This window comes from Symphalangus syndactylus, chromosome 12 (genome assembly GCF_028878055.3).
Source record: "Symphalangus syndactylus isolate Jambi chromosome 12, NHGRI_mSymSyn1-v2.1_pri, whole genome shotgun sequence".
In the NCBI taxonomy this organism is placed as follows: domain Eukaryota; kingdom Metazoa; phylum Chordata; class Mammalia; order Primates; family Hylobatidae; genus Symphalangus; species Symphalangus syndactylus.
In genome coordinates this window covers 72,635,613-72,663,022 of record NC_072441.2, presented here as the reverse complement: position 1 = coordinate 72,663,022, position 27,410 = coordinate 72,635,613, and the positions used below count along the sequence as shown (strand labels likewise).

At 42.3% G+C, this 27,410-nt stretch overlaps 1 protein-coding gene across 1 annotated transcript in view; it reads left to right on the top strand.

Moving 5' to 3' along the window:
- NOTCH2 (notch receptor 2) overlaps positions 1 to 26,279 on the top strand; it is a 167,552-nt gene extending 141,273 nt beyond the window's left edge. The window contains exons 20-34 of the mRNA XM_063625888.1: positions 297 to 450; positions 840 to 1,024; positions 2,704 to 2,836; positions 9,178 to 9,414; positions 11,771 to 11,883; positions 12,565 to 13,070; positions 14,384 to 14,731; positions 15,598 to 15,740; positions 15,930 to 16,140; positions 16,566 to 16,662; positions 17,976 to 18,144; positions 18,761 to 19,062; positions 19,821 to 19,968; positions 20,617 to 20,714; positions 21,669 to 26,279. Of these exons, the coding sequence (XP_063481958.1) occupies positions 297 to 450; positions 840 to 1,024; positions 2,704 to 2,836; positions 9,178 to 9,414; positions 11,771 to 11,883; positions 12,565 to 13,070; positions 14,384 to 14,731; positions 15,598 to 15,740; positions 15,930 to 16,140; positions 16,566 to 16,662; positions 17,976 to 18,144; positions 18,761 to 19,062; positions 19,821 to 19,968; positions 20,617 to 20,714; positions 21,669 to 23,057 (4,233 nt within the window). The 3' untranslated portion in view covers positions 23,058 to 26,279. The remainder of the gene's footprint in view (positions 1 to 296; positions 451 to 839; positions 1,025 to 2,703; positions 2,837 to 9,177; positions 9,415 to 11,770; positions 11,884 to 12,564; positions 13,071 to 14,383; positions 14,732 to 15,597; positions 15,741 to 15,929; positions 16,141 to 16,565; positions 16,663 to 17,975; positions 18,145 to 18,760; positions 19,063 to 19,820; positions 19,969 to 20,616; positions 20,715 to 21,668) is intronic.
- Positions 26,280 to 27,410: the final 1,131 nt, after the last annotated feature.

Below are 27,410 nucleotides of genomic sequence, written 5' to 3'. Positions count from 1 at the left end.
TCTTTTTTATATCAATTAGACTGTGGTAAAATTGGTTTCGTTATATGTCGTTGTCCTTAAAGTCACAGTTTCCAAGAACCTAATGATGACATTAAGTGAAGACTTAACGGTACGTAAAAATGGCTAGATGTACCTTGGAACACTGGATCTAGTTTAAGGGCTCTTTTACTAGATGAAGGCTCTTTTTCTTTTTAATCAGTGTGCTTTGCTTTGATTTCTTGTAACACAATATAACTTCTTTTCTTCATTTCTAGTATTTGAATTTTGATGTATGTACACCCCTGCCTCTGTTTCAGACCCTGGTGAACCTCTGCAGTCGGTCTCCATGTAAAAACAAAGGTACTTGCGTTCAGAAAAAAGCAGAGTCCCAGTGCCTGTGTCCATCTGGATGGGCTGGTGCCTATTGTGACGTGCCCAATGTCTCTTGTGACATAGCAGCCTCCAGCAGAGGTAAGCTTTGCTCCCTTGGGCTCAGGTCATTCACTGCAGTATTGACTGACCAGTGGCATTTAGAGCAGATATCATTTTTTGTGGGATAAGACGGAAGGGCAGATAGTAATGGGTGGGCAGGGCTCTGGGGAAAGGGCTCAAGACAGAAGGTATAAGGGTAGATGAATAGGTTCAGAGATTCCGAGAAGAATGTATTTGAAATGAAACTAAGGTATATTCCACTTTCAGGATTTATTTTTAATATTCATCTGGTACTGAGGGTTGTGAAGAACTGGCTAAGAATAAGATTTGATGTGTCAGCCAGTTTAGATGTACTTGCTCATTGGTTGATTTGAACCCCATGTGTCACATGTTCTTCTATGACATTTCTTCCTCACTGGGTTTCCCAGGTGTGCTTGTTGAACACTTGTGCCAGCACTCAGGTGTCTGCATCAATGCTGGCAACACGCATTACTGTCAGTGCCCCCTGGGCTATACTGGGAGCTACTGCGAGGAGCAACTCGATGAGTGTGCGTCCAACCCCTGCCAGCATGGGGCAACATGCAGTGACTTCATTGGTGGATACAGATGCGAGGTGAGGACACTGAACAAGCAGAGGTCATGGACCTCCCAGGAGATTGTACAACTGTTTTGAGCACTGATATATTGAATTTAGCTGCTTGTATCTTATATTTATAGTTTATAGATTTTTACCAATCCCCGTCATAGTGTTTACCACTGTTTCTTTCAGCCTCTCTATGCAATAAGTTAACATGTCCCTAGTATGATATCTTTATAGACGTCTGGAACCATCCCAGCTCTTTAGGCTTGCTTTTAGGATTCAAAGCCAAGAGTCACTACCAGAGTGCATTTTACAGGCCCACCCGACATAGCAGTCCGCATTTCCCTGAATAGCAGCTGAGATAGGAAAAACTGCTTTGTGGAGTGTCCCTTTGGCCCCTGTCACCTTTGTATTTAGTCATTAATCAGTCAACTAGCAATTTTCTCTCAAAAAAAATGTTGCTCATCCTTTTCCCCATAGCATCATGCTAAATGTTACATGTATATATTTGAGGAAGTATGTGTCTTCAAGGTACATGTTACTATTTTAATGTCTGGGCTGATAATGGTTAGAGCAAGCAAGATATTAGCAAAATGCCTGAGACATTAATTTGATACCAATTCAAACCATCAAGCAACACTGAAAAAAGCTTTGCTTCTCTATTGTTATATAAATGAGTCAATGATAGCTTCTGTATTTTGGCCCCTAAATTGTTTATTTCATCACAGCAGGCTGGGACTCATTAGCTCAAAAGCCTGCCAGTGCCAAACCCAAATTTTGACACGTCTAGTTGTTTTAAACATAGCCCTCAAATAAGCAGATTTTTAGCTATTTAGAGCTTGCCTGCTTTGCATAGCCTGTAAAACTGCAGCCAGAATCTGCTATCCATAGTAAAAGTAGGACAAGATAAACCCTGGGGCCATACAGACCCCAGACTGATGCTGGCCTTTAGAGCTCTCTGACCCAGAGATTCCTGCCACTGGCTGCTGAGTGACATCACCTAGACTCCCTCTCTGATCCTTCTTTCCCAGAGTTTACTTGCTGTCTTCCCCTTACTCACCTACCCCCCTGGAAGGTCTCATGCTATTTGGGACTTCTCCCACGTGCAAACCTGTCAAAGTGTCCAAATAAAGCCACCTCACAGCCATGTATTTTTTCTTGGTCAGCCCTGAAATCCTTCCAACCCCTACAGCCACCACAGCCAGCCAGCCAGCCCCACCTCCCTCTACCCGTAAGCCTATCTCAACCAGTTTCTCACACATACATGCAGTTTCCTAAACCTGGAGATCAATAATTGCATGTCTGTACTACCATCCACATATGCCTTTTGACTGAGTCATAGGGTCCTCATCACATACAGAGGAATGTGTATTTTAAAGATGAGGAAACCTGTACCCAGGATGTACCCAGGAGGAACAAAAGGTTTGCACACAAGTCAAATCTGAAATATCCTTCATTGTATTTAGTCTTTGCCTTCCCTTTAAAGTGCCTTTTTCAACTGGAAGAGGAATAGGTAAATGCCAGTAAGCTGCAGATTTTCTGTCCCTGCATAGAATGATTAGCAGAGAGTGTGATGGTTCCAGAGAAGACATACAAAAGCTAAGTGGGGAGGTGGGAGACAGTCACAGAAATGTTCCAGACCTCACTGGCTCTCATGGTCTGTTTCCAGTAATGGTCCAATATTTCTTGTCCTTTTTGTTTCCTCATGGCAGTGTATCCCAGGCTATCAGGGTGTCAACTGTGAGTATGAAGTGGATGAGTGCCAGAATCAGCCCTGCCAGAATGGAGGCACCTGTATTGACCTTGTGAACCATTTCAAGTGCTCCTGCCCACCAGGCACTCGGGGTATGAAATCATCCTTATCCATTTTCCATCCAGGGCATTGTCGAAGTTACAAATCGATTCTTAGTGTTCAGGGGATTTTATAAAACTAAAGATAGTAAGACTAGCTTCATTCCAAGCATTTAGTTCTGCATCCTAGTAATTCAAGCCATTTTATTCTCCCATCTCTTGCTAGCTCTGATGTTGTGATTTATGTTCTCAGTTTTATCTGGTTGTTTGGCATCTTGATATTCCATGAAACACAGAATATGGAAGTGATACAACATTAGCATCACAAAAAAAATTAGCCTGGTCAGTAAGATTTCTTGTTGCTTCACAGAAAAGCAACTAATGGCCTCTAAAATAAACAATTTACATTTACCTGCTTTTGTATTTTTTTAATTAGCCAAGTCTTACCTCTATAAGGTGGGAGAATGAATGAAATGAAAATATCTGCCTATTTTCATAACTTCAGGGGAGGATACTGATGGTGTAAGGTTCTACCTTAGGATGCAGTAAGGCCTGATGAGAGATGCAACCCTGGACTGTTGAGTGATGGGGCCATCATTCTTCTGTGGGCATTGCCACTGCTTTTGAACTGAGTGGTATGGCCATCATTCTGCTGTGGACATTGACACTGCTTTTGAACCATCCCTTGGAAAGAGCTTTGAGTATTGTTTATTAGAAGGGATGTAGTTATGATGGGGCCTACTCTGAGAAGGCCGTGAAAAAAATGCAAAAGGCCATCCACACTGGTGAGAAATTCATTCTTGTTAGTGTCAGAGAATAGAATGCCAGAGAAGTATTTGTATTGCCTTAGAGCTTTGTGTCAGTAAAGTTTGATAATTTAGTCAATGCCTTCCCAGATCAGAGTTTGACTAAATTAAAATAGGAGAGTACCCTACTAATAGGCTGATTATTAAGGAATGAGGTTAATGGGAAGAAGAAAACTAAGGAGAAACAGTCTTTAAGTATTTGAAGAATTGTCCTGCGAAAAGGAGAATTGTTCTTTATTCTAGAAATCAACGGTTGAGTAGAAATTAATTCCAATTCATTCTTAGTTTGTTCCTTTGAGAAACTGTACTGGTTAGGACAAGCTACGATTCTGATGATAGCTGTTATCATGGTTCATTTATGTTGCTATAAGAATACCTGAGACTAAGTAATTTGTTTTTCGAAAGAGGTATATTTGGCTCACAGTTCCATAGGCTGTACAGGAAGCATGGTGCCAGCATCTGCCTCTGGCGTGAGCGTCAGGCTGTTTCCACTCATGGTAAAAAGTGAAGAAGATCCAGGGACCCAAACACCTCACATTAGGCCCCACCTCCAACACTGGAGATCACATTTTAACATGTGGTTTGGTGCAGTCAAACTTCAAGCTATAGCAGCTAATTAAACCTCAAATCTCAGAGCTTAATATAACACTGATTTTGTCACTCAAATAAAGTCGAGTATGTGTTGGGCTACCTTTCTCTGTGTTTTAGGTAGGTTTGAAACACCTGGCCTCCAAGGCCTCCACAGTACAGGAAAGAGGGACAGATTTGAAGGGTCATACAGCAGCTTTCACTAGCTGAGTCTGGAAACAACACACATCACTGTCCCTCGCAGTATATTGACCAGAATTTTTAAATTGTCTCTGTGACTTCAAGGGAGGCTGGGAAATATAGGAGAGTACATGAGTATTCATCAAACTCTAAAATCACTACTATACCATGAACTTTTAATTAATAAGACATGTCCAGTCCTAGAATGGATCATTTCAGAAGGAAACAAAATTTTTGTCTCTTCTAACCATATGGTGGCAATGGCTTAGAATACTAGTTTCGATATTAACATTGACAGTCTTTTTCTTTCAGCACTTTGAATATATCATCCCACTGCTTTCTGATATCCATGGTTTTTAATGAGAAATACGCTGTTAATCTTATTGAGGTTCCGTTATATGTGATACATTGTTTCTCTCTTGATGCCTTCAAGATTCTTTATCTTTTGATAATTTGATTATGATGTGTGTAGGTATGAATTTCTTTAAGTTTATCCTACTTACAGTTCCTTGGATTATTTTACTATATGTGCTTGTTTAGGTATGTGGAACAATATTTTTTTTATCCTGACTTAACTTCTCTGGCCATTGGTAAACATTCCAGGAAACTCTAAAGTCCCGTAACCCCACTGTGAGAGTCATCACAATGTGTGTTTTGGTCACCATACCTCTAAGCCTTAGATCTTTGCCTGCATGTCCCACCAGTTTCCCACGTCAAGAGCTAACTGTAACAGTTCTGCCTCTTCCTACTACCTTGCTTCAGGCTGAAGTTGAGTTCTCTCTCAGTTGATAGATCTGTTTATTTCTGGTGGTTCCATTCTGATGGGGAAATATGCATTAATGCTCATTTTACTAGCAATCCCTAAATGTCAAATCTTCTTTGAGACAGGAAGCATATACTAGATTTTGTTTGTTTTTACTTTTTTGTTTTCAATTTACTCTGTGTATAAGGTGAGATATGCATATATGCATATAGACCAAAAATGTATTCACACGTAGAAAAGTATACAGTGAAAATACTCATTCCCATCTGTCTTCTGGTGGGCAAATTTTCCCTCTCCCACAAACATGTAATCACCACCTTTAGTTGTTTGTGTTTCTTTCTAGAATTTTTCAAAAACTGTATCCTTCAGAATTTCTTTCTGTAGAGAGAAGCCAAATGCAAAGATATTTTGTTTCCTTTACTTGTTACTCTGAAGATAGAATATTAGACACATTTTTTGCACTTGATTTTTTTTTACTTAATTGGAGATATTTTCATATCAAAATGTAGAACTTCCTCTCTCTCTTTCTGAGAGAGAAATATATATATATTTTGTTTGTTTGTTTGTTTTGAGACGGAGTTTTGCTCTTGTTGCCGAGGCTGGAGTGCAGTGGTATGATCTCAGCTCACCGCAACCTCTGCCTGCTGCGTTTGAGCGATTTTCCTGCCTCAGCGCCCTGAGTAGCTGGGATTACAGGCATGTGCCACCATGCCTGGCTGATTTTGTATTTTTAGTAGAGACAGGGTTTCTCCATGTTGGTCAGGCTCGTCTCGAACTCCTGGCCTCAAGCGATCCACCTGCCTCAGCCTCAGCCTCCCAAAGTGCTGGGATGACAGGCATGAGCCACCACACCCGGCCTGAACTTCCTCAATATTTTTTATAGCTACAGAATTCCCTTTTATAGGCATACCATATTTTACTTAACCAGTGCCATCATGATAGATATTTCAGTTATCTTGCAGACATATAAGTATATTGGTGAAATAAATTTTCAGAAATAGAATTGCTGGATTAGATAATATATGCATTTATAATTTTAATCAGTAATTGCAGTGTATCAGCATATTGGCTTTTTCTTAAGGTGGAGAATATATTTTCATTTAAGAATCATTTTCTTTTGCTTTTCTTGCAGTTTCTTTTTTTTTTTTTATATATATATATGTCTTTTTTCCCTCATTAAGTTGTTGATGTAATGTTTTGTGGAAATTGGCTGTCTACGATATAAAAAAACAAATACTTTCCCAGTATATTTTTTTAATCTTTTTTCTTTATAGTGATTTTTAGTGCACACTTTTACTTTTTAATCAAGTTGAATTTATCATTTTTAAAATGGCTTCTGGATTTTGAGTTGTAGTTAGCAACATCTTATACACTTGAAGATTGTAAAGAAATTCTCCCATATTTTCTTCAAGTACTTTTTCCATATGGCTACTCATTTGTTAATACACAATTTATTGAATATTTTGTTTTTTTTATATAATGATTTGAGATGGCACCTTTGCCAGGTTCTAAATTCCCATGTGTATTTTTGGTGTTCTTCTGGATTTTGTTTATTTTCTCTGTTATTTTGTTAATTCACCAATAACATTCTATTTCAATTATTAAGGATCTTCTTTATAGTTTTCCTGGTTATTTTTTTTCACATAATTTTATAATCAGCTTGTCTGTTAATAAATTCCTGTTGGTAATTTTTAGTGGGGCCTCATTAAATTTATGAATTAGTATAGAGAAAACTGATAACTTTATGATGAGGAGTCTTGCTAACCAAATCCTGGTATGTCTTTCCATTTATTCAAGTCTCTTTTGTGTCTGTTAGGACAGTATTAAAGTTGTCTTCATATAGGTGTAACACATTTCTTGTTAATATTGTTCCTAGATATTTTATCTTTGGTAATTTGGTAATTGCTATTGAAAATTGGGCCTTACTTTACATTTTTAAAAAAATAATCTTGCTTTTGTTAGTGTATGCTACAATGCAAGTGGCAGGAATACAGAACTGTTTTCTTTTGTACCTTTTGTTTTTGTTTTTGTTTTTGAGACAGAGTCTCGCTCTGTTGCCCAGGCTGGAGTGTAGTAGCGCAGTCTCGACTCACTGCAAGCTCCGCCTCCCAGGTTTATGCCATTCTCCTGCCTCAGCCTCCTGAGTAGCTGAGACTACTAGCACCCGCCACCAAGCCCGGCTAATTTTTTTTTTTTGTATGTTTTAGTGGTGACGGGGTTTCACTGTGTTAGCCAGGATGGTCTCAATCTCCTGACCTCATGATCCACCTGCCTCGGCCTCCCAAAGTGCTGGGATTACAGGTGTGGACCACCGCACTCAGCCTGTACCTTTTTTTATTATGATTATTATTATTTTTTGAGACAGAGTCTTGCTCTGTTGCCCAGGCTGGAGTGCAGTGGAATGACCTCGGCTCACTGCAAGCTTCATCTCCCGGTTTCAAGTGATTCTCCTGCCTCAGCCTCCCAAGTAGCTGAGATTACAGGCACGTGCCACCACACCCAGCTAATTTTTGTATATTTAGTAGAGATGGGTTTCACTATGTTGGGCAGATTGGTCTTGAACTCCTGACCTCAAGTGATCTGCCTGTCTTAGCCTCCCAAAGTGCTGGGATTGCAGGTGTGAGCCACTGTGCAGAAATAAACAGATCTATCAACTGAGAGAGAACTCAACCTCAGCCTGAAGCAAAGTAGTAGGAAGGGGCAGAACTGTTACAGTTAGCCCTTGACCTGGGAAACTGGTGGGACATGCAGGTAAAGATCTAAGGCTTAGAAATATGGCCTGTACCATTTTGAATTAATCATAGAATAATTTCTAAAATAGTCATTGATTTCTTTTGTTTCTTTGACGCTGTATGCAGATATTCATACTAGATGGCTCATTTACATCTATAGTACAATAAATTAGTCCTATTTTAAATGGAATAACTTTTGAACTCTCAGCAGGAAATTTATCCTCTATTTTTGTTAAATAAAAAGCATCGGTGCACTTATACACTATTACAGAAAAAAGCCAGTGATTATAAAACTTAAAAATGTATTTCATTCAAAATTCAGTTCCAATTGTTACCGATATTTTTACATAACCTGTGTATAGTCATGGGTCACTTAACAGTGGGGATATGTTCTGAGAAATATGCCCTTAGGCAATTTCATTGTTGTACAATCATCATGGAGTGTAATTACACAAACAGAGAGATTATGGCTTACTACACACCTAGGCTCCAAACCTGCACCTTGTTTTACTGAACTGAATATTGTAGGCAATTATAACACAATGATAAGTATTTATGTGTCTGAACATATTTAAGAAGAGGTACAGTAGAAGATTTAAAAGGTACAGTAAAAATACAATATAAAAGATAAAAAATAGCACACCTGTATAGGGCATTTACCATGAAAGGAGCTTGCAAGACTGGAACTTGCTCTGGGTGAGTCAGTGAATGGTAAGTGAACGTGAAGGCCTAGGAAATTACTGTACACTACTGTAGACTTCGTAAATACTGTACACCTAAGCTACACTGAATTTATTTAAAAAGTAATTGTGTTATGACGTTACAAGGCTATGATGTTACTAGGCAACAGGAATTTATCAGCTTCAGCTTCATTATGGGACCACTGTTGTATATGCTGCCTGCATTGACTAAAATGTCATTATGCGGTTGCATAACTGTATTTATTGTTATGTTCTATTTTGGACTGTTTTTATATTTTGGATTATACTTTGGAAAAATTACTGAGCCTCTCTTGAGCTCCAGTTTCCTTGCCTTTGAGATGGGACAAATAATAGGACCTACACCATAGGGTGCTACTTCACTGGATTGTGTGGGAGAGTACATGCGGAGCCCTAGTATGTTCTTTCCTTTACTTGTAACTCACCAGAAGGATGACAGCTGTCATGAATAAAGAGTGTGCTTTGCCCTGCCCAACTACAAGGTCCCACTACCAGTTGAGGAGTATACTCTGATTCATTGTGAAAATGCCAACAAGGGTGGTTATCCCTTGCTGGAAAGCAGGTTAAAAGGATTTTCATAATTCTGTACCTCTTCTCTTTCCTCCAGGCCTACTCTGTGAAGAGAACATTGATGACTGTGCCCGGGGTCCCCATTGCCTTAATGGTGGTCAGTGCGTGGATAGGATTGGAGGCTACAGTTGTCACTGCTTGCCTGGCTTTGCTGGGGAGCGCTGTGAGGGAGACATCAACGAGTGCCTCTCCAACCCCTGCAACTCTGAGGGCAGCCTGGACTGTATACAGCTCACCAATGACTATCTGTGTGTTTGCCGTAGTGCCTTTACTGGTGAGAAGCTCTCTAGCCTCCTGGCCACTCTGCCTTGGAGGATGGTTTTAGTGAACAAATTGGGCCCCGTGACTTGTCCCAGACCCAAGTGAAGCTTTTCTTACATAAGAAAAACAACAGCAGCTTAATTTTTAAAAGCCAGTTTTTTCTTAGTCTGTACTCTATGGATGTTATAATCGGTGTCTACGTTTAATTTTTCCTGAGAGATTCTTTTGTTGTTCATTGATTATATCATGCTATGGCAGGAATATTTTTTACAATGTATATTGAAAGTAGTTGAACAAAATAACATTTTTTAATAGTGGCAAAATATCCAAAACCTAAAATTTACTATCTGAATCATTTTAAAGTGTATAGTATACAGTTCAGTGGCATTGTTTCGTACATTGACATTGTTGTTCTACCATCACCCCCATTCATTCACAGAACTCTTTTCATCTGAACAAAATAACATTTTGTTTTAAGGAACCTTACGTCTAACTCCGGTTTCTTCACCCTGCCTCCTTTGACTTGTGATGGCTTGAATTACTGGGTAGTTCCTGCCACCGTGATCTTTCCAACCCTAGGACTCAGAGAAGCTTAGGACCCTGCTTAGATACTTAAAGGGAGCAGGTCCAAATTCAATGTGTTTAACCAAAGATCAGTTGATGTGGGTATGAAATGAAAAATTGCAGTGGTCACAAGTAATGTCTTGCCCAGTAAAGGCTTGGCTGTGTTCCTACTCTGTTCCCAAGCTTCTTTCTTTCATCACAGGGCCTGAAGATGACCAAGCCCTGCCTCAGAATAGGGGTCTTATCACAAGAACTTACTAGTTACTTCTGGAGAGGGCAGCATGGTGACTTTTGGGAACTAAAATGGTTGTTTGTATCCAGATGTGGCAGGATACTCAGATTTGAAATTTATCATGCATTTTCTGGGGTCTGTAGTTGTATTTCTTATAGGGAGGGTGTGATCAGATTCCTTAGGAGTCAGAAAATAGGCTTTAATAGTCTATTTACAAACAATTCATCAAGCTGAACTCTGCTACATCCTGAGCCCATCTCCAACCATCTTTCCTTCCAACTTTAAAGATATGTTACCTTACAATCTTGGAATTTTGTAAAGAATGGGAGGGATTCTGCAATATGGAAGCTCCCTGGATACACTAACATCAAAAAAGAAATAGTCCATTGTGAACATAATAGCTATTGAGGCAATGTGGAACAGAATGAGTATGAACAATCTGTCTACAACCTCGTATTGGCCACCCTGCACTTGGAAAGCCAAAGAATCAAAACTGGCTCCCGTTTCAACTTTCATTGCCCCTGAGGCTTTTTTCTCTGGAAACACTGACAAGCATTTGCAAAGTAAGGGGGAAGCAGGAGAAGGAAGGAATGGAGACCACTTTGAAGTAGTATCCCACAGCCAGGAAGTAGTGTTTGTGCATTTTCCACATTTGTGAATGAAAAAAAAATCCCTTGAATACATTGAGCACAATTATTGTGGGATGCTGTTGCAGAGATAAACAGCAAGGGACTGGTGGTCCACCAAGCTGTGTCCATGTGTTGGCTGCTCTTGGTTAGTGGCTGCTGCTGTGATTTGAAGAGACAAACATTTATACCTCTTTCTGCTTGATCTCGTTGGCCAAAAACATTACTATTTTTATTTCATTTTTAAAGCTACCTCTTCTTTCCCAAGTGGCCACAGGCCAGATGGGGCCTATCTCCTTCTGTTGGCCAGGAGTCCCAGCTGCGCCCTGCATCTCCTCCATGGTTCCAGTTACCTTGTTCTTTATCTTGGAGCGGTGGCCCCCAGGGGCCTTCTGTTTTAGAACTATTCCTAGAAGAAACTAACTCTAGGAAAATTAAGCTGCGTTATAAGGAATACGAGTTAGGTTACAGAAAGGCCAAAAAATGATTGAAATGAGGTACCTCAGATGAAAATTCTCTATACCGCAAATCACCATTTAAATGTATTGGCCTGGTGTAGCCTCTCCTATGAAGTAGATGACATTAACAAAATACAGTGAATAGTTTTTCAACTGTTTTCTGCAACTTATGAAAGCTAAAATGACTTCAAAAAGCTGAAGTGTGATTTCTCTTTTTTTGATGGGATTTAAGTCACTTTTCTCACCCATCCTGTTGTGTGAGTTGGTACTTATTGTGTAGGCAAGACAGAGTAAGGGACTGGCCTGAGCCAGTGACAGGCCAATCATGTTGAGATGCAGTGTTTTCTTCCTATGCTAGATTACCACAGGCTTAGAACTGAACTCTCTCACATTTGCTTCACCTATGGCTAGTTCCCATCCCAGCAAAGTTTGTTGAGTAACTTGCAGTGACTACTTCTGCCTTTAAAACCTTATTTTTCATTTTCTGAGGCCGGCACTGTGAAACCTTCGTCGATGTGTGTCCCCAGATGCCCTGCCTGAATGGAGGGACTTGTGCTGTGGCCAGTAACATGCCTGATGGTTTCATTTGCCGTTGTCCCCCGGTAAGTGCCCTGTTGCTCATCTAAGAAGGGGCATTCTCTCTTCCATACAATCTGTGACAGAACTGAGATTAAACCTGGTTTTATCAATCTTTGAAATGGGAAGATTACTCAATTTTAGCTCTTTCAGAAGAAAGTGCTTGGGTTTTTCCATTTAAAGCTGTTTACAAGTGACAAAATAAAAACAAAAGCTGTTTAGACACTCCCAGAAACAGTGAGCTTCCCAATCCATGACTGTCAGTCTTAAGAAAAACTAAGGGAAAACCACAAAAAGTGGTGGAATGCCCCCTTGAAAATAGGGCTGATATGTGTGGCTTCTTGGCCCCAGGCTGGCGGGTAATCTCACTGCCCAGATTGGGCCAGAGTTGGTGGAAATGCTGCTCTGCTTACATTCTTTAGCAGGAACCATTTGGAAGCAAGTTGTCTCTTAAGGTAGAGGGAAGCTTAATTTTAGCTATTTGCTATACCCATTCTTTTATCACTGCCAGAGGCTGAAACCTTCCCAAAACAAGAGATCCCTATGCCTCGGGAGATAGCGAAAGGAAACCTGTCTAGTAACCTTGGCTTGGGCTGAACGGGAAGTACAGAAGGGAGTGAGATGTGGAGGTTTTCTAGGAACCCCAGACTTCCAATATGACTGTTTTCCTACCAATGCCATGTTTATTTCCTCACTGATTTCCACAGGGATTTTCCGGGGCAAGGTGCCAGAGCAGCTGTGGACAAGTGAAATGTAGGAAAGGGGAGCAGTGTGTGCACACCGCCTCTGGACCCCGCTGCTTCTGCCCCAGTCCCCAGGACTGCGAGTCAGGCTGTGCCAGTAGCCCCTGCCAGCATGGGGGCAGCTGCCACCCTCAGCGCCAGCCTCCTTATTACTCCTGCCAGTGTGCCCCACCATTCTCGGGTAGCCGCTGTGAACTCTACACGGCACCCCCCAGCACCCCTCCTGCCACCTGTCTGAGCCAGTATTGTGCTGACAAAGCTCGGGATGGCGTCTGTGATGAGGCCTGCAACAGCCATGCCTGCCAGTGGGATGGGGGTGACTGTTCTCTCACCATGGAGAACCCCTGGGCCAACTGTTCCTCCCCACTTCCCTGCTGGGATTATATCAACAACCAGTGTGATGAGCTGTGCAACACGGCCGAGTGCCTGTTTGACAACTTTGAATGCCAAGGGAACAGCAAGACATGCAAGTAAGGGCTTCACATTTTCCAGAAGCTGAAGGGGCCTGTCACTAACACACTTCAGTTTCTCATTCTTGCTCCTAACCACTCCAGCCTAAGCTGCCTCTGCTTTTCAGATGGTGCCAGCCTTGTCCCATCGCACACCACCCTGTGCTCTCCCTTGCTGACAATGGGTCAGGAATGCTCATTGCATAATGACCCTCTCTCTCTGCCTATCTCTGCCTTCTCACCTGCTGCCTTCGTGACCTCCTGGGGGATATAACTTTTGGAAGTGGTGTTTCCCACTTCAAGCAGCCTCTCACATAACCTGCCTGCAGGATGGATGGAAAGGTCTGTATCTCTCTCTTCACCCCATTAATTTCCCTAAGACTGTTTTTCCCCACCTAGATTTATCAGGAAGCATGAATTAGATTAAGCCTGTGAACCCTCCTGGTCTTAATTGTATAGGATGCTGTATGGTTTACTTAGGAACTTTCCTGTTAACTAGCCATTCCATCTACTTTAATCCCAATTAATTCTCAACAGCCCATGAGGCATAGGTATTACTAACATTCTTTCATAGGTGAGAGAACTTAGGCCCAAGGGTTAAAGAACTTGCCAAAGCAAGTTGTTTCATTGACTCCTAATCTTTTGATTGAGCTAGCATGAAAAGTTGTACCAAATAGTATAAATATCAAGGGGTAGGGGATGAGGAGAGGACAGTATAGATGGAATAGTTTGTACATCATTTAGGTTTGGGGGTTCTAATTCCTTTTCCAAATATTGAAAGAGCCTGTACAAGTAATATCTGGTGTGCTATAAGGACATACCCATCTCCCTTTACCTTCTGTAGTTGGGATTCACTCTTGAAAGGGAAAGAAATGGGTCATGTTAATGTGGTTCTCTGTATGGCAACTCTCAATGGTTCAGGGCCTTTTGTCAAGTTTCTAGAGGCATATTTCACTTCCTAAAGCCCGTTGTTACCTTATTGGGGGCAATGGATTTCTCTAAAGTAGAGGAAGCATGAACCAGGTTGACTTTTGTTTCAGATATGCAGCTTTGTTTGAAAACCTGACTTAACAGGCTTGTAAACTGGCTGGGAGCCCCTAAGCTCCTGCAGCATAGGGAGTACAATGTTCTTCATTTAGGAAGTACTCAACAAGGATGAGTGGCATAGACATCAGGGATAGGAGATGCAAAGAAGGTTTTGTGGGGCATTTGGGTCCTGGGTGTGGGCCACAGAAAATGGGTAGGAAAATCCACAGTAGTTCCAAATGAAAAAGCAAATAGAGCTCCAGTCTAATCTGAGCCCTTTTGCCTGTTCTCTGCTTCCCCTTACCTAGGTATGACAAATACTGTGCAGACCACTTCAAAGACAACCACTGTGACCAGGGGTGCAACAGTGAGGAGTGTGGTTGGGATGGGCTGGACTGTGCTGCTGACCAACCTGAGAACCTGGCAGAAGGTACCCTGGTTATTGTGGTATTGATGCCACCTGAACAACTGCTCCAGGATGCTCGCAGCTTCTTGCGGGCACTGGGTACCCTGCTCCACACCAACGTGCGCATTAAGCGGGACTCCCAGGGGGAACTCATGGTGTACCCCTATTATGGTGAGAAGTCAGCTGCCATGAAGAAACAGAGGATGACACGCAGGTCCCTTCCTGGTGAACAAGAACAGGAGGTGGCTGGGTAGGTGTTTGGTTTCTGAACTTCAAGTCTAATTTTATGAAGCCTAGCACTTTGACATGTAGCACAAGTCGTAACTCAACCTATAGAAATGCAAAGATCAGACAAATAGAATGGCCCACCACTTAATAAGATAAACCCATTACCCCAGTACTTATGTTTAAATGTAAAGAGGTGCCTTCGTCTTGGGGTCCTGAAAAGTGGGCTGGGGTACACAGGAGGCAGAATGTCTGGAAGTCCTCCTCAGATGCCAGAATCCATAACCTTTTGCCAGAGTTGCCTCAAATCCCTTTATTAGTGACATTCCTTTTTACATTAATCATTGCCTTATTGTCAAGGCCCTTCTTTAGAATATACGTCTCTTTGACACAGGTAATGATCTTCAGTTGCTCTGTCATTCACACCTCACTCTTTGTTGGTATATTCTCAAACTTTCAACCCTCCAGCTAGCTGAGATACCAATGCAGAGACAAAGGAAAATAAGGACTAAAAACGCACAGGGATGTATTTTTAGAGTAGCACCAAGTACCATTGAGTAGGTAGGAAAGAGTGGAAGAAGACCACTGAAACCTTCAGGAGGAAAGCACAGCTTCTCACTTTGTCATGCATTGCCTCAGCCAGAAGGCTTTGGTCAGCCAGACTTAAGGAAGGTGGGACATCATCTATGTGGGAATTAGTGTTTAAGATCTCAAGGGATAGTATCCTAATTTCTGAGATATGTCTTAAGGCAGCATGCCAGAGGTGGGGAACTGATGCTGAAGGGGAGGAAGGGAGGCTCCTGTCACCCTTTGTGACACATTCTGCCTGACCTGCACTCTTCTGTTTTATCCCCATCTCTCCTCCTCCACTTCTCCCTTGGCATCCCACAGCTCTAAAGTCTTTCTGGAAATTGACAACCGCCAGTGTGTTCAAGACTCAGACCACTGCTTCAAGAACACAGATGCAGCAGCAGCTCTCCTGGCCTCTCACGCCATACAGGGGACCCTGTCATATCCTCTTGTGTCTGTCGTCAGTGAGTGGCACTGGTGTAAAGGGGAAAGGTGGCGGGGGGAGAGTGTCAATTGGGGGAACAATTTTCATTATGTAGCCCTCTATTTTTTCAGGACTGTTGAGGTCAAAGTTGCCCTCTAAATGAATCTAATGCTGACATTGAGAGGTTGATGTTTTATTTAGCACTTGCCCTGTCTCTGTGGACTTTCAGGTGAATCCCTGACTCCAGAACGCACTCAGCTCCTCTATCTCCTTGCTGTTGCTGTTGTCATCATTCTGTTTATTATTCTGCTGGGGGTAATCATGGCAAAACGAAAGCGTAAGCATGGCTCTCTCTGGCTGCCTGAAGGTTTCACTCTTCGCCGAGATGCAAGCAATCACAAGCGTCGTGAGCCAGTGGGACAGGATGCTGTGGGGCTGAAGTAAGAGGCATTGCCAGCAAGCCACTATTCACAGTATAAGTAGGGATGACTAGAAAAGCATATCTTGTTGAATCATGATTTTAAATTCTAAGCTCTGGGCATTTACTCGCACTGACCATGATTCTAAATGCCTTGTGAGTGACTGAAACCACAGTCAGAGCCTGGGTGCATCTATTCTGTGCATATTATCACAGTGCCGCCCACCTTCTGGGTTGAGGTGCCCTTTTGTTGTAAGCTCACGATCAGTGGGAAGGGAAAAGATGAATGCCAAGGGAATGTCACAAAAATACTGCCCATCTTCTCTGGGCCAAGACCCTGCAAAATTGTAATATAGCTATGGGAGTGTGTCATGGTGGAAAGTGTTGAAAACCACTGTATTAGTTTATGACTGCCATTCTTATTTTTTCTTTCCATAATCATATTAGAAATCTCTCAGTGCAAGTCTCAGAAGCTAACCTAATTGGTTCTGGAACAAGTGAACACTGGGTCGATGATGAAGGGCCCCAGCCAAAGAAAGTGAAGGTGAGGTGGCCACGGTAGAACCACCATTGTCAGCCATTATCTGGTTACATTTCAAATTTCTGTCCTTTAGCTCCAGAGTGTCCTGAATGGGAGTAAGGAGTGATAGTCTTTATATCTTACCCAGACAATAACTATCCTAGGTTCTCCTAAACAGCAGGAATCCTTAGGACATTAATGACCTTGGGTTACCTATATATGCTCTTCAAGAATAACTGTTTAAAAATACTAAACACATCTCTTTCCTTTAGTGTTATGCTGGCAGTAGTCAAGTCAGGAATGGTGTGTGTAGATGGCAATTCCTTCATGGCCACATCTCTTCCTTATCTTTTATGGGCACTTCTTCTATAAGAGAAGATGAAATTAAGCAGTGGAAGAAAGCCAGTTGTCATTGACATTGGCAAAACGAAAGCCAGTGATCATGGCAAAATGTTGATATTGGAGGCTCCATACCTTGAACCCAGGAAACTAAAGCCATATAAAAGCAAGTGGTAGACTGGGCTGAGACTGACATGAAAAAGGAGACCCTCCATCCACTGCTGTGCATGGCTGGGAGCTGGTGGAGCATGATATTAAGAAGATTGCTTTAGTTAATATCAGAACTGGATTCAAATCTAAAACTCTGCCACTTAGTAGCTGGCAGGTTACTTAACCTCTTTGTAATTATCCTTCCTTGTAAAATGCAGATAATAATAACCCTTTCCTCTGTGAGTTGTTGTGTTGGCATATGTGCCTTATCTACTTTCCTGTCATGTACTAAGTATTCAGTAAAGGGTAGCTGCTTTTAAATTATTATAATTATTATTATTGAATAGTCTTTGCTGAGTGCTTACTACATGTTGGGTGCTATGTTGAGTACAAGGAAACAACCTTGAACAAGCTTATTTTCCCTTCTTGAGAAGCTTACAGCCTTGTGGTGGAGATGGCCATGTAGTGCTGTGTAAGCATTTAACACATGATCAGTTAAGCAGAGGTAAGCAGAGTATGCTTTTTAGGGCCAACAAGAAGAATTAAAATTTACTTTCTAGTGGAGGGTAGGAAAAGTGAGAATTGGGTGCTCTGGAGATCTAAAGGCTAAAGCCTAGAGTTTGGGATGGGGGGAGGGAATTGTCTAGATGATGCAGGAAAGGTAAGCAGGAGCCACATCACGAGAGCAGTGGGAAGCCAAGGCTGAGGTAATCCTCTGGAGGGGTGGAGGAGTAGGAAGAGAGAAAACAATGGGAGATAAGCAGGGGTGGTGGAGGCTCTGGACAGCTTCTGATTAGCAGTTTCTGGTGGTGGCCAGATTGATAGGGAGCATTGTTTTCACCTTTCAGGCTGAAGATGAGGCCTTACTCTCGGAAGAAGATGACCCCATTGATCGACGGCCATGGACACAGCAGCACCTTGAAGCCGCAGACATCCGTAGGACACCATCGCTGGCCCTCACCCCTCCTCAGGCAGAGCAGGAGGTGGATGTGTTAGATGTGAATGTCCGGGGCCCAGGTCAGCACCGGGCCTCTTCCCCTCTTCGCAGGGCTGTGTCTGCCCATGGTTCCACATTGTTGTCCCTGTGTTTGCCCCGTCCAGCCATACACCCCTTCCCAATTTCACAGACTCTAAATCAGCTTGAGGAAATGAATGCTTAAGGAATGTAGAAATTATCATGAAGAAATTATCAACTCAGAAAGGGAAGGATTTCACATTGCTTCATGTACAGTGTGTTGAGACTAAACAGTCTGATAAAATGGATTAGATTGTAGTAGGATAGAAAAATAATATCCCAAAGCAGAGGATAGTTAGTTAGTATCTTATGCATATATTAATTGTTCTATTAATATTAGATATTTTTAAATGTCCAATTAAAATAACAGCACTTAAACAGAAAAACTTGTTTAGAGAAGAGCCCCCAGCTTAAAAAGACTTGTACTTTGCCATTATTCTTTACAGAAATGATGTTATCAGAGGAAAAGGTGGCAAATGTGAAACTAGTAACCAGTTACTACAAGAAGTACAGGGAATTCTTTGCCCCTAAGAATAACTTTAGTCAAATAGAGCTGTTTCAACCATAGGGTTAACTACCTTCTCCTTGAGTACTTTATGGAATTTTCCATTCCTACAGATGGCTGCACCCCACTGATGTTGGCTTCTCTCCGAGGAGGCAGCTCAGATTTGAGTGATGAAGATGAAGATGCAGAGGACTCTTCTGCTAATATCATCACAGACTTGGTCTACCAGGGTGCCAGCCTCCAGGCCCAGACGGACCGGACTGGTGAGATGGCCCTGCACCTTGCAGCCCGCTACTCACGGGCTGATGCTGCCAAGCGTCTCCTGGATGCAGGTGCAGATGCCAATGCCCAGGACAACATGGGCCGCTGCCCACTCCATGCTGCAGTGGCAGCTGATGCCCAAGGTGTCTTCCAGGTAAAGAACATGAGAAGAGTCACTTGAATAATAATTCCTATGGCTCTATAATGTTTTATCGTTTTTAAAGAACTAATATCTCATTGAATTTATTCAATCATTTGAGAGATTGGGGCAGGTATTAGAGTCATGCTTGCTAGATGGGAAAGTGGGAAAAGGGAGGCAGGCAAATTGACCTAGCTATATATAGGAAGATAGTGATAGAGCCAACTGCAGATAACACCAGTCTTTCTGATTATTAGTGATAATTTGTTGTGCCAAGATGCCTCCCAAATGCATAGATCAGATGAGAGTGATAGCTGGTCTGGAGCCTTTGACTAGTATCCGCTACTTCTTATGGATTGGCCTGACTGTATGGGCTTCTAGCTGCTTATTGGCAGTTTTCTTGACCTGAGTTCATATTATAATCCCTGATGCCTGTTTATCCTTATGAGGAAATTGGAAGCATTCTGAATCACCTTAGGCTGTATACTGACTGAAGTTGTGATATTTCCCCACGTCCCTCTTCTTTCCTGAGAAAGTAGAAGGCTCATCACTTTACATCGGCCATTATTTATTGAGCATGTATTTATTTATTCATGCAACAAATATTTATTGATTGATCATGATAGAATCTTGGGCACAAAGATAACAAGACTTTCCCTCTCCTCCAGGAACCTACACTGTAGCCTCAGCTCTGATGCCCTTGTTTCTTCACTGAGCTTCATTATTTTCCTTCATCCAGGTGACTCTCTTTTCTGTACTTTCTCCTCTTCTAGATTCTGATTCGCAATCGAGTAACTGATCTAGATGCCAGGATGAATGATGGTACTACACCCCTGATCCTGGCTGCCCGCCTGGCTGTGGAGGGAATGGTAGCAGAACTGATCAACTGCCAAGCAGATGTGAATGCAGTGGATGACCATGGTAGGGATGAAAGGCAGGGATTTGGATTCTTACCTGCAAAGCATGCCTCTGAGGAAGGGAATGGTTACGTGACCCTTAGAGAACTGTCTGAGATCCAAATACATGGGAGATTCACTCATTCTTTCATTCATGCGTTTATTCATTCTTCCTTTAACATGCTGAGCTCAGAGATCCAAGCCAGTAGGAGATCCCTAATTAAAATGAGGGATTTTTAATGAGGGTTCTTGGACCTCAGAGCAGATACATGAAAGGGTTCCCATGTAGTCTCCTAGGCATAACACTTGATTTGAGGAATTATGAGAGCTGACTTCTCTGGGAGAGTTGTGGAATATTCTCAATATAAATTCTGACATGTAATATATAGATTTTTATCTTCAGTATGTAACAGGGTAGATTCTGCCATGTAGGGGACATGAATACCTCATACAAGTGATCCTTTCACCTAGAGGTCTTCTGCAGGCTAGGCAGCCTGTACTGAAGTATTTCTAGAACAGAGGAAAAAGAGATTACTTTGGTTTTTCCTATAGACCCCTACAGAGAACTGCTTCCTGCTGATCTCTGGGGAGTTTAAGCTTTCATTGTACAAGGCATAGTGTTTTATACTAAGAGTAGGCTATGTCTGTTTATAAAAATGTTTCTCCCCTGCAGGAAAATCTGCTCTTCACTGGGCAGCTGCTGTCAATAATGTGGAGGCGACTCTTTTGCTGTTGAAAAATGGGGCCAACCGAGACATGCAGGACAACAAGGTACAATTTGTGGGCTCTGAGCTTGAGGAGGCTCATAGCAGTGCCTCAGTTATAAGCCCCTTCCTGTTTCTCCTTACAGCTTCTTTTGTGATATGTATAGACAAAGATGGAAGCAGTTTGGGCAGACACTGGGTTTGGAGAGCTTGATGAGGATATTAGGCTTGTTCAGGCATGTGTCAGGATGGAGTTCTCTGCCCTCTCCGTACTCAGCTTGCAGTAGGCTGGCTATAGATAGCTTGGTGTAACCTTTTCTCTTCCCTGACATTTCCTTTTCTCCAGTTGTCTCTTCTGTTCATAATCACTTCTTTTTCTCATTTTCTTTCTTTTTTCCCTCCGCCTGCTTTTTTTTCTGTCCTTGGATACCCTGTTTTCCTGTTTGATTTTTCTCCATCTGAATTTTTTGTCCTGCTTCCTTCTCTCGTTCATCTTCTCTCAGTTTTCTTTGTTTTCCTTATCTTAGTCCTTTCTTGCACATGTTTTGTCCCTTCTTTCTTTCACTGTTTTCCTTATTTTTCCCAGTTCTGTGCATGCCTTAGTTTTTTCTCTTCCTACCTTTCTTATTTCTAACTCCTTTTCCTATTATTTCTTATTTCTAACTCCTATTCCAACCCCTTTTTCTTAACCTTATTCTGATAAGCTCAGTAGTCTTTTAAGTGAGTCTCTGGCTCAGGGGCATGCTTTATTTTATGAATTCCCAACTAAAGAGATGTTCCCCCTAAGGGGCAAAATTGTTTTTTGAGGAGAGGTGAAATAATCTTACTCTTTTTATGTATAAATCACAGATATACATTCAGTACATTCGTAGAGGCACAGCCTATCTGTGGTGTTAATATTTCATCGGGGAGATAATTAGGAAAACATGTCTAAGGGGGTGATAATAAAAAAGATTGAGAAAAACTGCTATATTCTCCAGAGTGTTATTAACATGTGTTCTGTGATGGGCCTTTTCTGTAGGAAGAGACACCTCTGTTTCTTGCTGCCCGGGAGGGGAGCTATGAAGCAGCCAAGATCCTGTTAGACCATTTTGCCAATCGAGACATCACAGACCATATGGATCGTCTTCCCCGGGATGTGGCTCGGGATCGCATGCACCATGACATTGTGCGCCTCCTGGATGAATACAATGTGACCCCAAGCCCTCCAGGCACTGTGTTGACTTCTGCTCTCTCACCTGTCATCTGTGGGCCCAACAGATCTTTCCTCAGCCTGAAGCACACCCCAATGGGCAAGAAGTCTAGACGACCCAGTGCCAAGAGTACCATGCCCACTAGCCTCCCTAACCTTGCCAAGGAGGCAAAGGATGCCAAGGGTAGTAGGAGGAAGAAGTCTCTGAGTGAGAAGGTCCAATTGTCTGAGAGTTCAGTAACTTTATCTCCTGTTGATTCCCTAGAATCTCCTCACACATATGTTTCCGACACCACATCCTCTCCAATGATTACATCCCCTGGTATCTTACAGGCCTCACCCAACCCTATGTTGGCCACTGCTGCCCCTCCTGCCCCAGTCCATGCCCAGCATGCACTGTCTTTTTCTAACCTTCATGAAATGCAGCCTTTGGCTCATGGGGCCAGCACTGTGCTTCCCTCAGTGAGCCAGTTGCTGTCCCACCACCACATTGTGTCTCCAGGCAGTGGCAGTGCTGGAAGCTTGAGTAGGCTTCATCCAGTCCCAGTCCCAGCAGATTGGATGAACCGCATGGAGGTGAATGAGACCCAGTACAATGAGATGTTTGGTATGGTCCTGGCTCCAGCTGAGGGCACCCACCCTGGCATAGCTCCCCAGAGCAGGCCACCTGAAGGGAAGCACATAACCACCCCTCGGGAGCCCTTGCCCCCCATTGTGACTTTCCAGCTCATCCCTAAAGGCAGTATTGCCCAACCAGCGGGGGCTCCCCAGCCTCAGTCCACCTGCCCTCCAGCTGTTGCGGGCCCCCTGCCCACCATGTACCAGATTCCAGAAATGGCCCGTTTGCCCAGTGTGGCTTTCCCCACTGCCATGATGCCCCAGCAGGATGGGCAGGTAGCTCAGACCATTCTCCCAGCCTATCATCCTTTCCCAGCCTCTGTGGGCAAGTACCCCACACCCCCTTCACAGCACAGTTATGCTTCCTCAAATGCTGCTGAGCGAACACCCAGTCACAGTGGTCACCTCCAGGGTGAGCATCCCTACCTGACACCATCCCCAGAGTCTCCTGACCAGTGGTCAAGTTCATCACCCCACTCTGCTTCTGACTGGTCAGATGTGACCACCAGCCCTACCCCTGGGGGTGCTGGAGGAGGTCAGCGGGGACCTGGGACACACATGTCTGAGCCACCACACAACAACATGCAGGTTTACGCGTGAAAGAGTCCACCTCCAGTGTAGAGACATAACTGACTTCTGTAAATGCTGCTGAGGAACAAATGAAGGTCATCCGGGAGAGAAATGAAGAAATCTCTGGAGCCAGCTTCTAGAGGTAGGAAAGAGAAGATGTCCTTATTCAGATAATGCAAGAGAAGCAATTCGTCAGTTTCACTGGGTATCTGCAAGGCTTATTGATTATTCTAATCTAATAAGACAAGTTTGTGGAAATGCAAGATGGATACAAGCCTTGGGTCCGTGTTTACTCTCTTCTATTTGGAGAATAAGATGGATGCTTACTGAAGCCCAGACATTCTTGCAGCTTGGACTGCATTTTAAGCCCTGCAGGCTTCTGCCATATCCATGAGAAGATTCTACACTAGCGTCCTATTGGGAATTATGCCCTGGAATTCTGCCTGAATTGACCTACGCATCTCCTCCTCCTTGGACATTCTTTTGTCTTCATTTGGTGCTTTCGATTTTGCACCTCTCCATGATTGTAGCCCTACCAGCATGTTATAGGGCAAGACCTTTGTGTTTTTGATCATTCCAGCCCATGAAAGCAACTTTGGCCTCCTTTCCCCTCCTGTCTTCCCAGTATCCCTTGGAGTCTCACAAGGTTTACTTTGGTATGGTTCTCAGCACAAACCTTTCAAGTATGTTTCTTTAGAAAATGGACATACTGTATTGTGTTCTCCTGCATATATCATTCCTGGAGAGAGAAGGGGAGAAGAATATTTTTCTTCAACAAATTTTGGGGGCAGGAGATCCCTTCAAGAGGCTGCACCTTAATTTTTCTTGTCTGCATGCAGGTCTTCATATAAACTTTACCAGGAAGAAGGGTATGAGTCTGTTGTTTTTCTGTGTATGGGCCTGGTCAGTGTAAAGTTTTATCCTTGATAGTCTAGTTACTATGACCCTCCCCACTGTTTTAAAACCAGAAAAAGGTTTGGAATGTTGGAATGACCAAGAGACAAGCTAACTCGTGCAACAGCCAGTTACCCACCCACAGGTCCCCCTACTTCCTGCCAAGCATTCCATTGACTGCCTGTATGGAACACATTTGTCCCAGATCTGAGCACTCTAGGCCTGTTTCACTCACTCACCCAGCATATGAAACTAGTCTTAACTGTTGAGCCTTTCCTTTCATCTCCACAGAAGACACTGTCTCAAATGTTGTACCCTTGCCATTTAGGACTGAACTTTCCTTAGCCCAAGGGACCCAGTGTCAGTCTCTACTTTCTGATTATCTTGCTGCTTAAAGGCCTGCTCACCAATCTTTCTTTCACACTGTGTGGTCTGCGTTACTGGTATACCCAGTATGTTCTCACTGAAGACATGGACTTTCTATGTTCAAGTGCAGGAATTGGAAAGTTGGATTTGTTTTCTGTGGTCCAAGACAGCCCTATAAGAAGGTTGGAAAAGGAGGAACTATATGGCAGCCTTTGCTATTTTCTGCTACCATTTCTTTTCCTCTGAAGTGGCCATGACATTCCCTTTGGCAACTAACATAGAAACTCAACAGAACGTTTTCCTTTCCTAGAGTCACCTTTTAGATGATAATGGACAACTATAGACTTGCTCATTGTTCAGACTGTGATTGCCCCTCACCTGAGTCCACTCTGTATTCATGCTCTTGGCAATTTCCTTGACTCTGTTTTAAGGGCAGAAGCATTTTAGTTAATTGTAGATAAAGAATAGTTTTATTCCTCTTCTCCTTGGGCCAGTTAATTGGTCCATGGCTACACTGCCACTTCTGTCCAGTGCTGTGAGGCCCATGACACCTGCAAAATAAGTTCTGCCTGGGCATTTTGTAGATATTAACAGGTGAATTCCCGACTCTTTTGGTTTGAATGACAGTTCTCATTCCTTCTATGGCTGCAAGTATGCATCAGTGCTTCCCACTTACCTGATTTGTCTGTCGGTGGCCCCATATGGAAACCCTGTGTGTCTGTTGGCATAATAGTTTACAAATGGTTTTTTCAGTCCTATCCAAATTTATTGAACCAACAAAAATAATTACTTCTGTCCCGAGATAAGCAGATTAAGTTTGTTCATTCTCTGCTTTATTCTCTCCATGCGGCAACATTCTGTCAACCTCTTTTGTAGTATACAAACATTTTATCATTCTAAATGGTGACTCTCTGCCCTTGGACCCATTTATTATTCACAGATGGGGAGAACCTATCTGCACGGACCTCTGTGGACCACAGCATACCTGCCCCTTCCTGCCCTCTTGCTCCAGCCCCACTTCTGAAAGTATCAGCTACTGTTCCAGCCACTGTATATTTTATATCCTCCCTTTTCCTTAAGCACAATGTCAGACCAAATTGCCTGTTTCTTTTTCTTGGACTACTTTAATTTGGATCCTTTGGGTTTGGAGAAAGGGAATGTGAAAGCTGTTATTATAGACAACAGGTTTCAGTGATGAGGAGGACAACACTGCCTTTCAAACATTTTACCGATCTCTTAGATTTTAAGAACTCTTGAATTGTGTGGTATCTAATAAAAGGGAAGGTAAGATGGATAATCACTTTCTCATTTGGGTTCTGAATTGGAGACTCAGTTTTTATGAGACACATCTTTTATGCCATGTATAGATCCTCCCCTGCTGTTTTTGGTTTATTTTTATTTTTATAAATTCTTTCTTTCTTTGACTCCTCTTCTGCCTGCCTTTGGGGATGGGTTTTTTTGTTTGTTTATTTGCTTCCTCTATTTTGTTTTAAGCATCATTTTCTTATGTGAGGTGGGGAAGGGAGAGTTATGAGGGAAAGAGAGTCTGAGAATTAAAGATTTTAGTATAAGCAATTGGCTGTGATGCTCAAATCCATTGCATCCTCTTATTGAATTTGTCAATTTGTAATTCTTGCATAATAAAGAACCAAAGGTATAATGTTTTGTTGAGAGGTGGTTTAGGGATTTTGGCCCTAACCAATACATTGAATGTATGATGACTATTTGGGAGGACACATTTATGTACCCAGAGGCCCCCACTAATAACTGGTACTATGGTTACTTCCTTGTGTACATTTCTCTTAAAAGTGATATTATATCTGTTTGTATGAGAAACCCAGTAACCAATAAAATGACCGCATATTCCTGACTAAACATAGTAAGGAAAATGCACACTTTGTTTTTACTTTTCCGTTTCATTCTAAAGGTAGTTAAGATGAAATTTATATGAAAGCATTTTTATCACAAAATAAAAAAGGTTTGCCAAGCTCAGTGGTGTCATATTTTTTATTTTCCAATACTGCATCCATGGCCTGGCAGTGTTACCTCATGATGTCATAATTTGCTGAGAGAGCAAATTTTCTTTTCTTTCTGAATCCCACAAAGCCTAGCACCAAACTTCTTTTTTTCTTCCTTTAGTTAGATCATAAATAAATGATCCTGGGGAAAAAGCATCTGTCAAATAGGAAACATCACAAAACTGAGCACTCTTCTGTGCACTGGCCATAGTTGGTGACAAACAGACGGTTGCTCAGGGACAAGGTGCCTTCCAGTAGACATGTGAAGTAGTTGCTATAGCAAGAATTGGGAATTGGGATATAAGTCATAATATTAATTATGCTGTTATGTAAACGATTGGTGTGTAACATTCCTTAAGTGAAATTTGTGTAGAACTTAATATACAGGATTATAAAATAATATTTTGTGTATAAATTTGTTACAAGTTCACATTCATACATTTATTTATAAAGTCAGTGAGATATTTGAACATGAATACTTGATGTTGTTAATATGTATGGCATTAGCAGTCTCATATTGACCCTAGCATCTTATTTCCATTTTCCATTATTTTGCAGAAACTTATCAGTCACACATGCATAATTATAAATGGTAACAGTTTTATTTTAGTGACTTGAAATCTTAGGATATGCTTCTGCTAAGCAGATAAAGGAGCCTTGTTCAAGATCTGCACAGTTAAGGTTTTAACGTAATTTAGCATTAATTGGTTATGTTCAGAATGTTTTAATTTTATATAAAACATTTAAGTCTTCATATTGGGTTTTATAATGGTGGAAGAATAAAATGAATTTGAGAGCTAAGGAATGATCACCTGTGCAGGCTGGCCACTCAGAGCTCAAGTTGCCACTTGCAAACTATTTGGAAACTAAATTGCTCCATGAAAACCTGCTTCAGTGGATCCAGGCTGCAGGCCATTGGGTGGCTGACCACATCCTGCCCCTGCAATTATAAGTCTTGAATGCTAGCCTTTGACTATGCAGGGAGGACTTGGGGCACTCCCAGATGTGAAAGCAAAAAAAGGAGAGTAGGGCTGAAGCCAAGTGCCACCCCATCACAAAGCTGGAGCAGTAGGCTTGGACACTAGACCATGAGCATGCCAGGAGA